Consider the following 16,678-nt stretch of genomic DNA (forward strand, 5'->3'; position numbering starts at 1 on the left):
ATTAATAAACTTATACTTTTGGATTAAGTGATATCTCTATTAGTTTATTTTCTACTAATAAACTGACTCATGCACAAATAAAATTTGGTCATGGTTTTTTTTTTACTAGAACAAAAATACTATTTAATTTAATGTCATTGGCTCATTAGTTTGAACCCTACCTTCCTGTGCCTTAACTTTAAAATAATAATGGTAATAATTGCAATAATTTTTCATTAAAATAATCGAAGGTACTTAGGTATAAGAGATTCTTTCTTGTTCCTAAAGACATCACCAACCGCTTGCTGAGGGTGCAATCATTATAAATTTATTGTCTGATTACATAAAATTGAAAAATAAAGGTGGTGAAAAAAACAATCACACAAGTGATGGATAACAAAACCAACATTGAAATAAAAAGTAGCCTGTCTAAATTTTACAGTTTCTGTTTTGGGATAACTAGTAAAGGTTGTTCCTTCTGCAATGTTATGCCAAACTTTTCAATCATATCCAAATTTGTAGGATTTTCACCATTTGGAAGAGACCAATCAAAGCAATGGACCAAAGAGGCTAGAATCAATTGAACTTGCTTAGTGGCCATGGGTAGGCCAGGGCAAATTCTCCTTCCTGCACCAAAGGGTAAAAACTCATAATCATGGCCTTTGAAGTCCAAATTTGAGCTTAGGAACCTATCTGGTTTAAAGGATAAATGATCTTCCCAGATTGTGGGATCACGTCCAATTGCCCAAACATTCACAAACACCTGAGAATTCTTTGGGATTGTGTAATTCATAACCTCACAAGTTTCAAGAGCTTTGTGAGGAAGAAGGAATGGGGCAGGTGGGTGAAGTCGTAGTGTTTCCTTAACACAAGCCTGTAAATATGGGAGTTGGGAAATATGAGATTCGTTTATTGATCCTGTATTGATTTCTTTATTTAGCTCTTCCTGAAGTTTCTTCATGGCTTCTTTATTCTTGAGCAACTCAGCCATTGCCCATTCTACCGTTGAGGTAGTAGTGTCTGTCCCTGCAGTGAACAACTCCTGCAAAGAAAGTTTAAATCTTTAAATTGGTGCATATTCATATAAAAAATTTGAAAACTGTGTGAACAAGAAAATAGACTAGTTTGCTTACAGCAACTAATATATTGATTTGATCATCAGTGAACCCATTTGCAAGGAAAACATTCAAGAAATCAAGTTTTTTAACACCATAACCCTGGCTCTCTCTTCTTTCCTTGATTAGAACTTCCCACACACCATACATTTCCTTAACAGACTTGAAGGCATTTTTTCTTAAACCTTGAAGATCCAACCCTGCAAATATGGGATAAAAGTCAGCTATATTTGGAGTGGTTGCCGACTCCATAATCCTCCTAATCATATCCTTCAGTCCACAAGCCTCCTCTTGATTTTCCCAATCAACTAAATCCTTTGAGAAAAAAAGGTTGGTCAATGTGTTGACAATAGTGGTAAAGACGATTTCTCCAATATGGACTGTCTTTCCTTCCTTGCTCCCCAAGTAATCCACCATTTCACCTACTTTCTGCTCTCTCAAAATGGCCTGTGACTCTATTGCTTTGGCTGAGAATAACTCAGTCCGGCATAAGGCCCTTAAAAACTTCCATTTGTCCTTGCATCCACTGGCCCAAACAAGCGAATTACCATCACGGACAGAGTCATCATAGGGAGTGACTTGTGGAACATATCGAGCTGAGAGTAAACGATCATGGGTCTTGAGAATTTCAGTTGCAGCTGTGGGAGAAGATCCAACAACAAGGAGTTGAGTGCCAAGCCTTAGAGAAATGAGAGGGCCATGAACTTGTGCAAAGTGGGTCATTGAAAGGTGAGGCATTTTTCCCATTTGGAGAATGTTGCCTATGATAGGCCATGGTTTTGGACCTGGTGGAAGAGGTAGCCTTTTTGAAGATAAAGAACTGATGTGCTTGAAGATGAAAAAGAGAAGCGGAAGAAGAAGGAAAAAGAAAGGGGGTAGGAAATTGAATTCTCTTGCTTGATCCATGAATTTGTGAAGCAGATTGTGATTTAGGATGAACTGACATATAGCTCAACTTAAAAGATGGTAGGAGCAGTTGATCATTTTGTTTATCATAATCTATTCTTAACTTATTTGGAATTTGGAAGCATCTTTAACAACTAGTTGATTTAATTTGTAAGTTAAAACTATAATAGTCAATGGAAGAAACCACTTGTGCTTTTTTTAATTCTCGATGGTTGTTGGATAGTGATCATGTCATTCTTAGCCCTTACTTTTAGGCAAGGTTGTGAAACTCGGACCGAACCGTATGGTCCGACCGAAAAAACAGCGTACCTCTCAATTTTGCAGTTTTTTAAGCTTCAAGAACCGTTCTATGGGGAAAAAAAAAAGTAAGGACCCGTGCGAACCGTAGTTGGACCGTACGATTTTGAGAACCGTGACCGATTTTTGAGGTTCGAACGGTTTCTTTTTGCTTCAGCTTTTCCGGTGAATTTTGGGTACACCGGTATGAAGTTAAGATCAGATCTAGAAGAAATGAAAAAGAAATGAAAGAAAACGAAGAAGAACAAAGATTAGAAGGAGATCTAACAATTTTTGGAAGTGCTTAAGCTTCAGTGATTCACAATCTTCAAATCTGCTGCAGAGAGAGATAGAGAGCTTTTATTTTATTTTTTTGATAATCAAGAGAATGAACTCTTTTTGATTGATAACAGAAACACAAACACAAACACAGATGCAAACACAAAGAGACCGCTGATGAAAGAGCAAATTGTTGATTGTGGAGAAGAAACCCAGCAAACAGATGTAGGCTACTCCAGGACGAAGACCAAAGTAGAGATAGAGAGCTCACAGAAGCACAGAAAGGAGAAAGATTGGAATAATGAATTATGGCTTTATTGCTTTAGCGGGCGAAAATAGCAAATTAGCCATTACTTTCCAACTATATACTTAGCAGTTACGGTTTACAAACTATATTTTTTACTAGCATCTCGAGTCTAAAATACTCGATTTTGGGCCTATAAATCGAGTCTTTAAGGGTCGATTTTTATGGTCTAATTCTGTCTGATGTGGCATATTTTCCACGTGGCGTCTAGTTGGAAATCAAGTCTTAGAGACTCGATTTATATCTTATATCTATTCTTATTTTCTCCTTATTTTTTTCTTTTTTCTGCGTTTCACATCTAGTCATCATGTCTCTCTTCTCACTACCTCTCCATTTGCTTCTTTCTTCCTCACTACTCTCCGTCTGCTTCTTTCTTCCTCCTTCATACTGATCTGCACAAGCCCAGCCGCCGCCGACCCACACTGACCCAGGCCGCCGCGCCCAGGTCGCGCGACCCAGGCAACCGTGGATCTAGAGCATTGGTTTTTTTTTTTTTTTTTTTTTGTGTGCGTGCTGGGTTCTGCTCAGTCGTGATCTTCCCGTGGTGGATGGATTTTGATGGTTGTTGTTTATTTCAAGGAACGAATGGTAAAAGACTTAGATTTTTTTTTTTTGGGTTTGTAAATCGAGTCTTAGAGACTCGATTTCCAGGTAGATTCCACGTGGAAAAAATGACACATCAGACATTAAAAATCGACCCTCAAAAACTCGATTTTTAGGCCCAAAATCGAGTCTTTCAGACTTGAGATGCTGGTAAAAAATATAGTTTGTAAAGAGGAACTGCTAACTATATAGTTGGAAAGTAATGGCTAATTTGCTATTTTCGCCGCTTTAACGGCCAAAAGTTAAGAAAGAGAAGTGGTCAAGGTAGTAGGTGGGGTAGGTGGGAGAATTAATTGGAGTGCCACGTTTTGGTTTGCTAGTGGTTGAAGTTTTTAATTTTTTATGTTTTGCTTTTATTTTTAAGAAAAGAGCTGATTCTTATATTACTAGTGGGCCACGTTGTAGACATGCAATGCAATACAAATATCATCCATTCATCATTTTAAAAAAAAGTTGTTATGTCTGCAATATTTTTATAATATTTTCACAATAAATTATAGGTGGTTAGTTGCTATTGGTTCAAATTTGAACCTAACGTTAAGATTACTTTTTTGCTCCAACAATAACATCTAGTAACAACCTGCCACTTAGGATTTGTTGTAAAAATGTTGTGAAAATATTGTGAACATATCATTTCTCTTAAAAAAAATTAATGCATTGGTAATTTTTAAGTGCCACATTGCGGACATGCAATACAATTACACAAATACCATATATATTTTTTATTCTAATTATTACATTATTAGATATTATCACAGATTTAACTAATCAACGTAAAAAAAATACTAGAATTTAATATTTCTTAAAGTTATGAATTATGATGTAGAAAATACATTTGAAAGATAGGTTTCTTTGTTTATATAGAGGAATAATAGATCTCTATATTTAATTGCACTATTTTAGTTAATTTTTTAAATATTTGTACTAATTTAATATAATTATTTATATTTTAAATAATTATAAAATTAATTATGACGTCATCACGGTTCAACCCTAGTTCAATCTCAGTTCGACCTCAAAAACCTTGAACATCTCTCTTTTACAGTTCAATGAACAATCCGGGTTTGAAAACCTTACTTTTAGGTGCATACTATGAAACTATTAAAGAAATGATTTTGTAGGTGAGCTTTCCTCCAAATTTAATAGTAGTTCCTCCACAATTGACTTAGGTTCTATTTGGTTAAACGCTTTGGAGTCTAAAAACAAGTTTTTAAAACTTAGAACTCCTAGTAACATTTTTACAAATACTCATTTTAAATCTAAAACATTGTTTTTCAACAATTTATACAAACACACATTTAGTCACCTAACAAAACTGAGATTCTAGAACAATAAAAGAATATCCAAAAGGATTTTTATACATGGTTTTTAAAGCTTTTCTGTTCAATCAGCAATATCCATCAAACATGCAAACCAAAAACCAAATCAAAAGCAATAGACGTTACGGACTCAATTTTTTTTTTTTTTTTTCCATTTGATTTAGTTTTGTTCTACTTTCAGCACTTGTCACCAATTATTTAAAAACTGGTTGAACCGGTCCAATTCCCAAATTTATTAAAATTTTTATAAAAAAATATACTTTACATCCCATTGATTATTATTTTATTTCGGTAAATTTAAAATTTGTTATTTTAATTTAGGGTTTTACTAATGTATGCCCTTAAGACATATATTAGTAAACCATTTTATAAATTTTTTTATAAAAAAGTAAAAAAGTGATTAAATTTTTTGATAATTTTTTTAATTTTCCATAAAAAAATTTCTTAAAATAAATTATTAATGTATTCTCTAAGGGTATACATTAACCAAATCTTTTAATTTATTAACTTTGAGTCATTATTTTAGTCCACTAAATTTGAAAATTACCATTTTAGTTTATTAAATTTTAAAATATAAAACAAGAATGAGGAGTAAATGAAATTTTTTAACGACGACAAGTCAACAATAGACAAAGACTAAAGAATAAAGAGTGTTTATGTTATTAATGTTTTAATGAACAAATTAACAACCGTTAAACTTAATATACTATAAATGTTCTTCTCAAAAAAAAATATTATATACTAAAATGAAAGTGAATTAAAATTAAATGATGTAAAGTGTTTTTTTTTTTTTTTTTGTTAAGCTTACAACCCAAGCTCCTAGTTAGGTCTAGTTTTTAAAATGGTTAATTGTAACTTACTTACATGTTGTTTGATAGAAATTTAAGTTGTCTATCTGTGGTTTAATTTTTGACAGTTTAGCTACCCGAGATTAGCTCAGTTAGGATTCCGTAACCTATTTTTATTTAAAATGAGGCTAAATATGTAATTCTGCTCCCATTTTATGTCTCTTTCCTCCAAAACATAAAAGAACAAAGGAATACAAAATTAAAAGGTGAGGGTTTAATAAAAATTAAGAACAAGAGTGAGGGTTTTGTATGAGATATTCTGTGGGATTGGATCTTTGGTGCTCTGCTTTTTAAGACCCCTGTTCATATCTGTATGAATTTGTCATTGTAATTGCATTTTCTCAGCTTCTGCATATCATTTTCCTACTTTTTCTTTTCTGTAGTTTTTTTTTATTGTGGGTTTTCGTTGAGTTTGACAGTGTTGTTGGAATCGACATTTTATATTGGCAAAAATGCAAAACTGACCCTCTAACTTTCACTGTTTTTCATTTCAGTCCTCTAATTTTCAATTTTTTGTCAATTCAAGGCTCTGTTACTGGTCTGTTACTGATGCCGTCAGACCCACTAAAACGACGCCATTTTAGTTGTGTTTTTTTTTTTTAAATTCGAAATTAAAATAAGAAAAATCAGGAAAAAAAAAAACCCAAGTACCGAAATCCCTAACCCGTGAAACTTTGAGAAAGAAAGAGAGTGAGCCGGTTTGAGAGAAAGAGAGACTAAGTTCACCAACACCACCCCACCGTAAAATTCACCGTGTAAACCACCCCCACCCTCACTGCTCTGAATCAGTGATAGGTGTGCTTTGCCTTGCCTTACCGTAGCTCCTCCTCGCCTGTCCTCCGCTTCTTTCTCAGGCACTTTGTAGGTATATTTTTGCAGCTTAATGACTAAACTAAACTAATCTGTATATAAATGGGTCATCTCATAAATATCTTCACCCACCAACACTTCTCTCATAAATACCTTCACCTAGCAAAGAATAAGCACAAGAATACTTTTAGTGTGTTTTTTTTTTTGGGTATATGTAGTAGCAGAACAATGAGTTGTGTGTTATATAAAGCTAGTGACTTTTTCTGTTGAAAAGTTTTTTTTTTTTTTTTTGCATTTTGTTTGTTTGTGTTGGACTTTGTTGATTGTTAGGTGAGAATGGGATATTCTACTTTATATGGTTTATTTTTTCTTTTTTTGAGTGGATAATATATATATATATATATATATATATATATATATATATATATATATATATATATATATATATTGTCTATTTGCTGAACATCTTCACATGCAATTTTATTGTTTCGAAATAATTTGATCCCCACTTGGAGGAATTGTTTGTTGTACGGGGTATTTAGATGTTAGCACTTTATTTTTCTATTGGGCTAATGGTGTGTGTGGGGTTATTAAACACTGTCTTTGTCGGATAAAATACTTATGTTGTGTGCTAACTTTTTTCATTTTAAACTTTCAAAGGGAAGATGATTGGTCAGAATTTTACATTAGTTCTTCATTACAATGGAGTATTGCACCACTCAGTTAAAAAGAGGAAGTATATAGGTGGCAAGGTGAAAGTTTATGATAATGTGGATTTAGATTGCTTTTTTGTACCAGAGGTTTAGAATTATTATGCGGAGTTGGGGGTATTGGATTATTTCCAGTTTTACTATCTTGTGCCTGGGTTGGATCTTGACAATGGCCTAAGATATTTGTCTGCTGATGGTGATACTCATGAATTATTTAAGTGTCTTGACCCCATTGATCCTAAAATAGACATTTATGTAGAACATGCAACCCTTGTTCAGAAACAATTGTTAGTTAGGGATGTCAGTGTTGTTGATGCTGCAAATTTGGTTGGTTGTGGTATTGATGAAGTTGATGTTGAGGATGGGAATAAGGCTCTTGCGGATGATGAGTTTGAGGAGGGTGGTAATGTAGTCGATGAAGGGAATGGTGTTAGGGCCAAGGATGGGAATGATGTCATGGGAGATGTGGATTATGAATGATTTGACTCTGACTATGATGACCCAGCCAATGAACAATTGTATGAAATTACTGTGGATGACTACACAATTCAGCCCACCATAACCCATAACAATCAGCCCTCACAAGAACTCACAAATGTCATCCATCCATTGTCACACCCACCTAATTTTGCAAACCAATCACTATCCCACCTAGATCTAGTTCCAACTCTTTTTAATTGGCCATTGGATGAAATTCCAAGTGGATCCAACGATGCATCCTCGGACCAGCTGCATTCTCTCAACAATTCTGATAGTGAGCAAAAGAAAAAATTACCTGAATTCAGAAGTGAATATTTAAAGGATCCTGAGTTTGTGTTGGGGATGTCACTTAGGGACAACAAGCAGTTCAAAGAGTTTGCACGAGCTTACAAATTGAAGTATGGATATGGAATCAAGTTGTCAAAGAATGAGAAGACTACGGTGAGGTATAAATGTGTTGAAGGTTGTCCTTGGAAAGTGTCTGCAAGTATTGATAAGGAGGCGAACTTCCGGATTAGTGCGATGTATGATACTCATACATGCATTAGATCTTTCCATAGCAAGCAAGTTTCTGCACATTGGGTGGCAGAAAAGTATGTTGATCAATTTCGAACTAATATTGAATTTAAAGCTAAAAGATTTGGTAGCTGCAGTGGGGCGGGATGTTACTGTGGAGCTTGCCTTGTCAAAGGCATATAGAGCTAGAGACATTGCTAGAGGCATGGTAAGAGGGGACTTTTATGAGCAATACACCAAGGTCAGACGCTATTATGCGGAGTTGAGAAGATTTAACCCAGGTACCACAGCTGGAGTCACAATTGCCGTCTCTGGTCATAATTTTAAGAGGGCCTATGTGTGCTTAGCTGCATGTAAAGAGGAATTTGTTGGACATTATAGACCATTGATAAGCTTAGATGCTTGTCATTTGAAGGGTGTAGTTGTTGGCCAACTTCTAGCAGTTGTGGGTATAGATGGAAATGATGGTATGTACCCAATTGCTTATGTTGCTGCTTAGGCAAAAAATAAGGAGACTTGGACATGATTTTTGGAGAATTTAATAGGTGATATAGGGCATGTGAGAGACCATGGATGGTGCTTTATTCTTTAGGGATTCTTTTGTATGCATAAATGAATGTGTAACTCAAGGCTATCCTTCTATCTAATAAATGTCAATTATTACTTAGCAAAAAACAAATCTGAAAGTAATGATGCCATATCCAGCTTTGCTTTCTGGTTGAACTCTTTATTTAGATCAAATATATTTTGTGTTAGAATGAACTTTACTAATGTTCACATATATTACTTTTATATCTTTTTGATGTCAACTTCTAATGTCTGTATACTTTTCACTTCCAAACTGTCAACATTGAGGGGAACTCGAAGAGATCTAGAGCAGGAGTTGATGGTAGTCAACAAAGCTGCAGAAATTTAATAGTCAACAAATCAGCAGAACTTAGTTAATTCTAGCAACAGTACTTCAAAATTTAGGCATAGTTTGTTATGTAATTGGTTAAACATTGTCACACGGCTATTATTTTGTGATGTTATTGCCAAACTATTAAGGCAAGTTAGTTTTTGAAGCAAGCTAACTAACATTGAAATTATTTTGTGACGTTAAAGTGAAAAGGTAAGGCAGGGGTGGATTTGTTTAAATTTTTCTTATTTTGATAGATGAAAATTGCTACTACTAGCATTGATGTGGATTTGTTTTATATCAATGTAATTGCTTCTGCCGCTTAGTGGATTGTCAATTTTCATCTAATCAAAACAATCTTAGCATGTAGATAGATCCCTTAAATTTTTCTTACTTCAATATGTCATCATTTGTTATGCTGTAAACTGGATTACTTCTGATAGTTGTATTGTAATCTGTCTAGTATGGAATTGGTGGACATTGTTTCAAACTTTGGAACAACATTAACTAGCTAGACTTTGAATGGCAGGTGACACTTTGAAGGACTCTTTTGAGAATGTTGTTCCTAATATGCTAATAAACTTTGTATAGTTGAAAATTGACAAATTGCCTACTGTGTGAATGTATACTCTGATGTAATTTCCTTTGGTTTGGCCAAAAAGCAAGTTACAAAATATACAAATTCATAAGTACACCACAGTTTGCGCAGAATTTTGCCATCACAGAATTCATAAGTACAAAAAATATGCACAAAATTGAATCTTTTGATTGTCTTCTCTCAGTCTTTTGATTATCTCAAGTTACAACATAACCCATATGGTTCTCAACCTAAAGAATAAAAACCATATATCATAACAGTATTCAACAAAAGAGAAATCATAAGTTTTTCAAACCAAATTCCAATCATCAAAGAAACAGATATAGAGAAATTAAAAAAAAAAACAAGAAAAAGAGAGATGCACAAAGGCTATCAGAACAATGTAGAACGATGCCAACATTATCAATTCAGCAACAATGCACAAAGGCTATCAGAACAATGCACAAAATCATCGTTCTGCTACACTGAAAAAACGATGCAAGAAGAACTAGGAACAGCGAGTAGCTCAGGTTCATCCATGCCGGCAAGAAAGGGATGATCCAAGAGCACCTCAACCGTGAACCTGAACATGGGTTTCCACACAAGACAAGCCTTCAAGAAATCCCTTGCTTCCTTCAAAATCCCACTTGGAATTTTGGGCAATACGCGGCGAATTTTACGGTAGGTGGTGGCGGTGAACTCAGTCTCTCTCTCTCTCAAACCGCCTCACTCTCTCTCTCTTTCTCAAAGTTTCACGGGTTAGGGATTTGGGTACTTGGGTTTTCTTTTGATTTCAGGGGAAGGGGAATGACGACGTCGTTCCCCTTAATGTTTTTTTTTTTTCCTGATTTTTCTTATTTTAATTCCGAATTTAAAATAAATAAAAAAACACAGACACACACAACCAAAATGGCGTCGTTTTAGTGGGTCTAACGGCAGCACTAACAGAGCAGTAACAGAGCTTTGAATTGACAAAAATGAAAGTTAAAGAACTGAAATGAAAAACGATGAAAGTTAGAGAGCCAGTTTTGCATTTTTACCTTTTTTTTTTAAATTTTTGGTGGTACTTTTGATTTCCTTATAATGTTTCAAAAAAAAATATATTTCTTTGTGTCTTGTTTTTAAACAAGCATATGGTTTGATATGTAGAGTTTGATTGAAATCATAATATGATTGGAGATGTTCAATTTCCTTCAGTTGATCATGTGAAATATTAGCTTCTATGAAAGTATACTCATCATATTTGATCATCAAGTATTTTTCCACATTCTCATTATTAAGATTTCAATGAGATTATGGAGTTTTTGATTCATTTGTCATATAAAATAAGAATTTTAGTTGCTTGATTTGAGGGAGTTTTCTGTTTTTGAATAATGTTAAAAAGTATTGATGGAAGTTGAGACTAATGTTTGTTCTTAATTTTTACTAAACTCTCACTTTTTGATCTAGTTTTCCCTTGTTGTTTTATGTTTTTTATGTTTTGAAGGAGAGAGATATAAAATGAGAGCAAAATTATATATTTAATATCATTTTTAACGAAAGTAGGTTATAGAATCCTATCTCAGCTAACTTCAAATAAGTAAAGTGTCAAATTTTAAATCACGAATAGACAATTTAAATTTTGTCCAAACCACAAGTGAATAAATTATAATTAGCCATTTTTAAAAACTTTAGGGAGGTTTATGAAATTTTTATTTATTTATATCAATTATAAAAATAAAAAAAAAACAACTATCAAATTTTTTTTTAAAATCTAAGAAAATTTTATTTTTAACTCATTTTTTCAATTTTTCAATTTTTCAGTGATCGGTAGTAATAGAAGAAAAAATTAATAAAAATAAAACTATCTTTGGTCAACTTAAAAAATATGACCTATTTTTAAAGATTATTTTCTATTAATTTTTATTTAAAACAACTCTATCTCATAAACTAAATAAAAAAAGTTAAAAGATTATTTTTTCCGCTCATTTAAAGCTACTGTTAAATTAAAAAAAAATAAGTAATTTTATATTTTTTGAAAAATAACTCATTTTAGAAATCATTATTGCCGAAAGAAACTGAGTAATAAAAAGTTTTTATTTGAAACAAACAGGACTTAGTGACTGATATTTCCATATATATATATATATATATATATGGATGGTCGACAAGGGTTTCTACTTTCTAGCTAGTTCTTCGACTGACTGAGGGTTTTGGTGAGGAAGCAGAGGGGAGAGTGAAAAGCAAAAGCTTCTTCTTCTTCAGCAATCAACAATGGCCGATGAAGATTACAATGATTTGGACATGGGGTTCTCTCTCTATCTCTTTCCCACAACCGCACACACATATATATTTTGCGTTTCATATTTTGCTTTTGATTCCTATTTATATGAGCTACGCTTGGTCAATGAATTAGAAAAAAGAAACCAAAATACTTTTTTTCTTTTTCTTTCTTAAAAATTTTCCATGATCTTGTAGCATGAAAACTGAACCTAAGACAACCTTTTACCACATATATGATGTATAGAACATCTTCGGATTGAGTAAGGTTCTGGGTTTTTGTTTTGTTTTTTTAGGTCAGATTTAGTTTTGATGGTATATAGGTTTTTGGGGAAATTAAAGTTTCTGAATTGGTTTTTTTTTTTTTTGGGTACTTTGTGTTATGCGAGATGGGTATGGGATATATCTGATTTCAGAGTTATTGATTGGATGCTGGGAATGTGGTTGATGCTTGTTATATTTATTGGTAGTTGAATTTTCTGCAGTAGATTTTTTTTTTCCTACTTATTTGTGGGGTTCTAGACAGATTAGTTTTATTTATTTACTTTCTTTTAGTGGTTTTTGAAAAATTAAGGCAAGAAGGGTTGCAAGAAGGGTTGCAGTTGCAGCTTTTTAACTTTCTGTTTCTCTGTGAAAGCTACAAGTTACATATGTAATGGCAACCAAATATTGAGCTTATTGGGATGTGAAATTTGTGCTGATTTTGTGCATTTTCACTTGTTAGTCTTTAGTATTATTTACGGTTTTTGTGTGTGTGTGTGTGTGTGTGTGTGTGTGTGTGTGTATAATAAATGGTTTAGCAAAAGATAAATTCATCAAAAACTAGTAGTAACTCTGTATTTTGAATAAATTCTTCCGTGATTTGTAGGTCAAAGGATTGGATTAAAACCCTGAAATTAGAGAATAGACTAAGTGATCTATATGACATGAGATTGGGTTATTGTGATAAGTTAGTGCCAAAACAATTCTTTTTGTTTTTAAGCTTGTGATGTCCTAGATATAGAATGGTGGAAAAGAATACATGTGGTTGATCCCAATTTTGTTGGTCTATTGAGAATTTACAGCTAACTCTAAATATTTGGGACTAAGGCTTGATTGTTGTTGTTTGATGTGCATTATATATGATAAACACTGTCACTGGTATAGATAGAGTAGATACAATTTGATTTATTGAATTTTTTGGGGAGCTTAAAGTTTGCAGAGCTAGAGATAAAACTAATGTGCTCATCCTCGTAATTGAAGGTATTTGTGATGCCCAAAAATTGTGGTATGGTTTGTCCAAAAGAACCTCAACTTGATTGTTATGGGAATTTGTGCTCCTTTTGGTGAGTTTAAGATAGTGTGGGTATTCTTGGAATGATGTTTATTTTCATGTGATATTATGTTAAGAATGTTACACCAGCAGGATCCATTGCTAGTCTAAAAATGGAAAGGCACAATGAGTTTTGAAAGAAAGGGGTTGGATGAAAGTTATTCAGTTGCCACCAGCCCATGAAAGGTCCAATTCAAATGCTCTAAATGGGCTTTTGAGGCCCTATATACTGTCCTAGAAAGTTACTTGCCTGATTTCTTCTTTTGGAGGTGCCTAGTCTATAGGTCCAATTAATCTGCCAGCCTGGAGTCTCTGATTATTATTTTTTTCTCAAATTAATGCGTCTGAAATTTAACTAAAATTAGGAAAAATCTTGCAGTACCATATTTTGTTTAGCCTGCATGGGACTTCACTATGTTAAAACAATGCTTTTTAATCTACTTCATATTTTTGTTGAATGGACACTTCTTAATGAGTGCAGTGCTAGCATTGGCTGTTTTAAAGAGGCAATCTTTTCAATCTAAACATAATTGTTTTTTATAAGTGAGTTTTGGCCCCAAGGGGGAGGTGGAGGGGATATTTGAACTACTGACGTCTGCCTCATGAGGCATGGTCCATAGCCTTTTGTGCTACCCATTGGGGTTAAAACCACATCTTCTTAGTCTGTTACTATCTTACTTCTTTTTTTTAATCCAGATACTATCTTACGTTTTATTATTACTATCTGTCCACAAGTTCCAACTCTTGATAAATCTTATGCTTGTTGAAGATGGCCCCTCCATTATATGTATGTATGCATTACCTCCCCACTTTGGTCTTTGGAAGGTGAAATCCTGGCGACACAAATTTCCAGCATCCATTTCTCTCATAGGGTGCAATTATCATCCCTTTATAAAGCCAACATGAACTTTGAAAGTAGTCAGTGGTAGATACTTGGATATGGTGTTCATCTAGGCAACAGCTTAGTAATTTAAGTCTCATTTTGACTGCTTTCAAAAGGAAAATGCAATAACTTTTCACATAGCTCTCTTTGTCACGATCTCTCTTTTTAATACTAAAACTTAAAAATTTCACTAGAATCACAGCTGTTTTTTGACAGTCTGTAATTGCAAGTAATGACAATGATACATGCTGCATGCTGCATGGCATGAGTTTATGTTCACTAATTAGTTGCCTAAGTTGTCCCTGTTTCACTTTAGTTGTCACATAGGTCATGAAATGTAGAAACATCCTTCTTATGATTAATTTTGATTTTTTTACATAACAGCAGTTTTGATACAGATGATCACTCAAATGTCTGTCACTTGAAACGTTATTGATTCTTTGCAATAATTCTAACTTGAATAACTTTTATGCGTATGTCTATTCTTGGCATTGGTAGCTCGAATCTTTGATTCTAGAACTGTTTTTTTTCAATAATCCTGTTAAAAAGTACCTTGCAAATGTTTTTGCTGCAGATATGAGGATGAGCCGCCAGAGCCCGAGATCGAGGTAAAGAATCATTTATTTGATTCCTTCCTGAAGAGAACATTTACCTTTTTAAATCAATTTGATTAATATATTGGCTGAATGATGGACAGGAAGGTGCAGAGGAGGATCCAGAGAATAATGCCAATGAAGACGTTCCTGGAGACCTTGTTGAAGGTGAGGATAAAGAAGAGCCGGAACCAGTTGAACGTCCTCGTAAGACCTCTAAATATATGACAAAATATGAGCGCGCTAGAATATTGGGTACCCGTGCTCTGCAGATCAGGTTTTTTTTCTCTCTTTTTTCTTATATTGGCCTGACTGTCTAAATTTTACTCTAATCAAGTTGGGTGGATTCAATAATGTATCTCCTTTTTGAGCAGTATGAACGCACCTGTGATGGTCGAGTTGGAGGGTGAAACTGATCCACTTGAGGTTAGATTCCCTAACGGCCGTGTTGGATGACATTTTAAAGGCACATCCATTTATTATTCTCTTTTATTAGTCAGGATACCCTTTGCCAAACCCATGGAATGATGCTATCAAACCTCCAACCTCATCACTTTCTTGACATGCATAAAGTTGACATTGTTGTATTTATGGGCTGACTGTTGGGTTCTTTTATAAATCAATATACTTTGGTCAGAGAATGTGTACAAGAAGTTCTCTTTTCTGTCTCCAAATAAAACAGGGCATCTAAATTAGAGCATTAGAGTTTGCAGTTACCCAAATTATCTACTAATATTCTACCATTCTTAATCTTCAAAGGTCTGTCTAGAATAGGTGAAAGGTTCACTTTTATAGGATAATAAAGTGGAGTTCCCCTTGTGTGTCGTAATCTAATATGTTTCAAGATAAGAATGATAAAATCTTTTATAGCTAATTTTTTTTTTTTTTAATCTTATTTGGGGTATGTCAGTGTGTTTGTATTAGAAGCAATAGTGATACCTTATTTATACGTGTCAGATAGCAATGAAGGAGCTTCGTCAGCGGAAAGTACCATTCACCATCCGCCGCTACCTGCCAGATGGAAGGTAAGGTTCTTAAGTCAAAGTTTCTGATGTTTTCCCCTGTTTTCATAGAAAATTGTTTTCTAACACTTCATCTTCACATTGTAACCTAAGATAAAATGTTTGGCATTAGTGCTTCTATGTGAGAGTTGCCTTCTTTTTTTCTCTCTCTTTTTTTTTTTTATCCCTTTTTTACGTGTGGGTACATGTCCTTCAAAAATTTGGGAATATGGTTTTTTGTTGTTGTGCGTCTCTGATATATTCTTCTTTGTTTTATTTGGTTGTATGATTTTAACAGTTATGAAGACTGGGGAGTTGATGAATTGATTGTGGAAGACTCATGGAAGAGGCAAGTGGGGGGCGATTGATCTGCTTTTGGATCAGTCATTGATGGACTATGGGAGTTCTGTATGATGTGAATTGAAAGTTTGAAGCTCCTTTCTACTGGCCAATTAAAAAAAAATGGAACTGTTTTAACTTATTGCTACTGATTTCTGTGTGTAATCGTGAATATGACTGACATTAATATGTAGTGACTGTTAAACTCTTTTTTGACCTTTTTGTGTGTGTGTGTGTGTGTACAATGAACATGATACATGAAGGAATGGAACCTTACTCCCAAAAAGAGAAAAATGTACAGGTAGAGTAATGGCCCGTTTGGATTTAGGGGGGGGGGGGGGGGGGAGAATGAAGGGAGAGTGGAGGGAAGTAAAGTAGAGTTAGTTGAAAATAGGCGAATTTTTAGCAAAATTTACTCTACTCTACTCTCTTCCTCAATCTAAATGAACCATGAAAGTGTAAATTTCTCTCAGTTGATGAGGGGAATGAAGTGTTCCACAATCCATTCACTTCCCCCCCCCCCCCCCCCCCCTCCCCCCTCCCAAAAAAAAAAGCACACAATCCTCTCTTGCTATTTTCCAAAAACAAATGAATTTTGTCAACATCCATTTTCCCTTTCATATTTCTCTATGGTCTCCATTCTCTTCACAAAGGGTTTTCTATCTAAACAA

At 34.0% G+C, this 16,678-nt stretch overlaps 2 protein-coding genes across 2 annotated transcripts; one reads left to right on the plus strand and one right to left on the minus strand.

Moving 5' to 3' along the window:
* Positions 1–349: 349 nt before the first annotated feature.
* Positions 350–2,093, minus strand: LOC142621019 (putative (S)-N-methylcoclaurine 3'-hydroxylase isozyme 2). The gene is made up of 2 exons (XM_075794340.1): positions 1,113–2,093; positions 350–1,021 (listed from the first exon to the last, which is right to left on the minus strand). The coding sequence occupies exons 1-2, from the start codon at positions 1,998–2,000 to the stop codon at positions 416–418; spliced, it is 1,494 nt and encodes a 497-aa protein (XP_075650455.1). The 5' UTR covers positions 2,001–2,093; the 3' UTR covers positions 350–415.
* A 9,588-nt stretch (positions 2,094–11,681) lies between these two features.
* Positions 11,682–16,301, plus strand: LOC142619274 (DNA-directed RNA polymerases II, IV and V subunit 6A-like). The gene is made up of 6 exons (XM_075792333.1): positions 11,682–11,908; positions 14,649–14,682; positions 14,772–14,944; positions 15,042–15,093; positions 15,625–15,692; positions 15,967–16,301. Exons 1-6 carry the CDS (start codon positions 11,874–11,876, stop codon positions 16,034–16,036), a joined length of 432 nt encoding a protein of 143 aa, XP_075648448.1. The 5' UTR covers positions 11,682–11,873; the 3' UTR covers positions 16,037–16,301.
* Positions 16,302–16,678: the final 377 nt, after the last annotated feature.

Source organism: Castanea sativa, chromosome 12, assembly GCF_040712315.1.
Source record: "Castanea sativa cultivar Marrone di Chiusa Pesio chromosome 12, ASM4071231v1".
NCBI classification, from domain to species: Eukaryota; Viridiplantae; Streptophyta; class Magnoliopsida; order Fagales; family Fagaceae; genus Castanea; species Castanea sativa.

Excerpts from the sequence above, each read along its gene's own strand:
- LOC142621019 (XM_075794340.1), bottom strand. The coding sequence starts at position 2,000 with ATGGATCAAGCAAGAGAATTCAATTTCCTACCCCCTTTCTTTTTCCTT. Across the intron at positions 1,022-1,112 it reads AAATCAATATATTAGTTGCT|GAGTTGTTCACTGCAGGGAC; the intron begins GTAAGCAAACTA and ends CTTTCTTTGCAG.
- LOC142619274 (XM_075792333.1), top strand. The coding sequence starts at position 11,874 with ATGGCCGATGAAGATTACAATGATTTGGACATGGG. Across the intron at positions 14,945-15,041 it reads ACCCGTGCTCTGCAGATCAG|TATGAACGCACCTGTGATGG; the intron begins GTTTTTTTTCTC and ends CTTTTTGAGCAG. Across the intron at positions 15,693-15,966 it reads CGCTACCTGCCAGATGGAAG|TTATGAAGACTGGGGAGTTG; the intron begins GTAAGGTTCTTA and ends TGATTTTAACAG.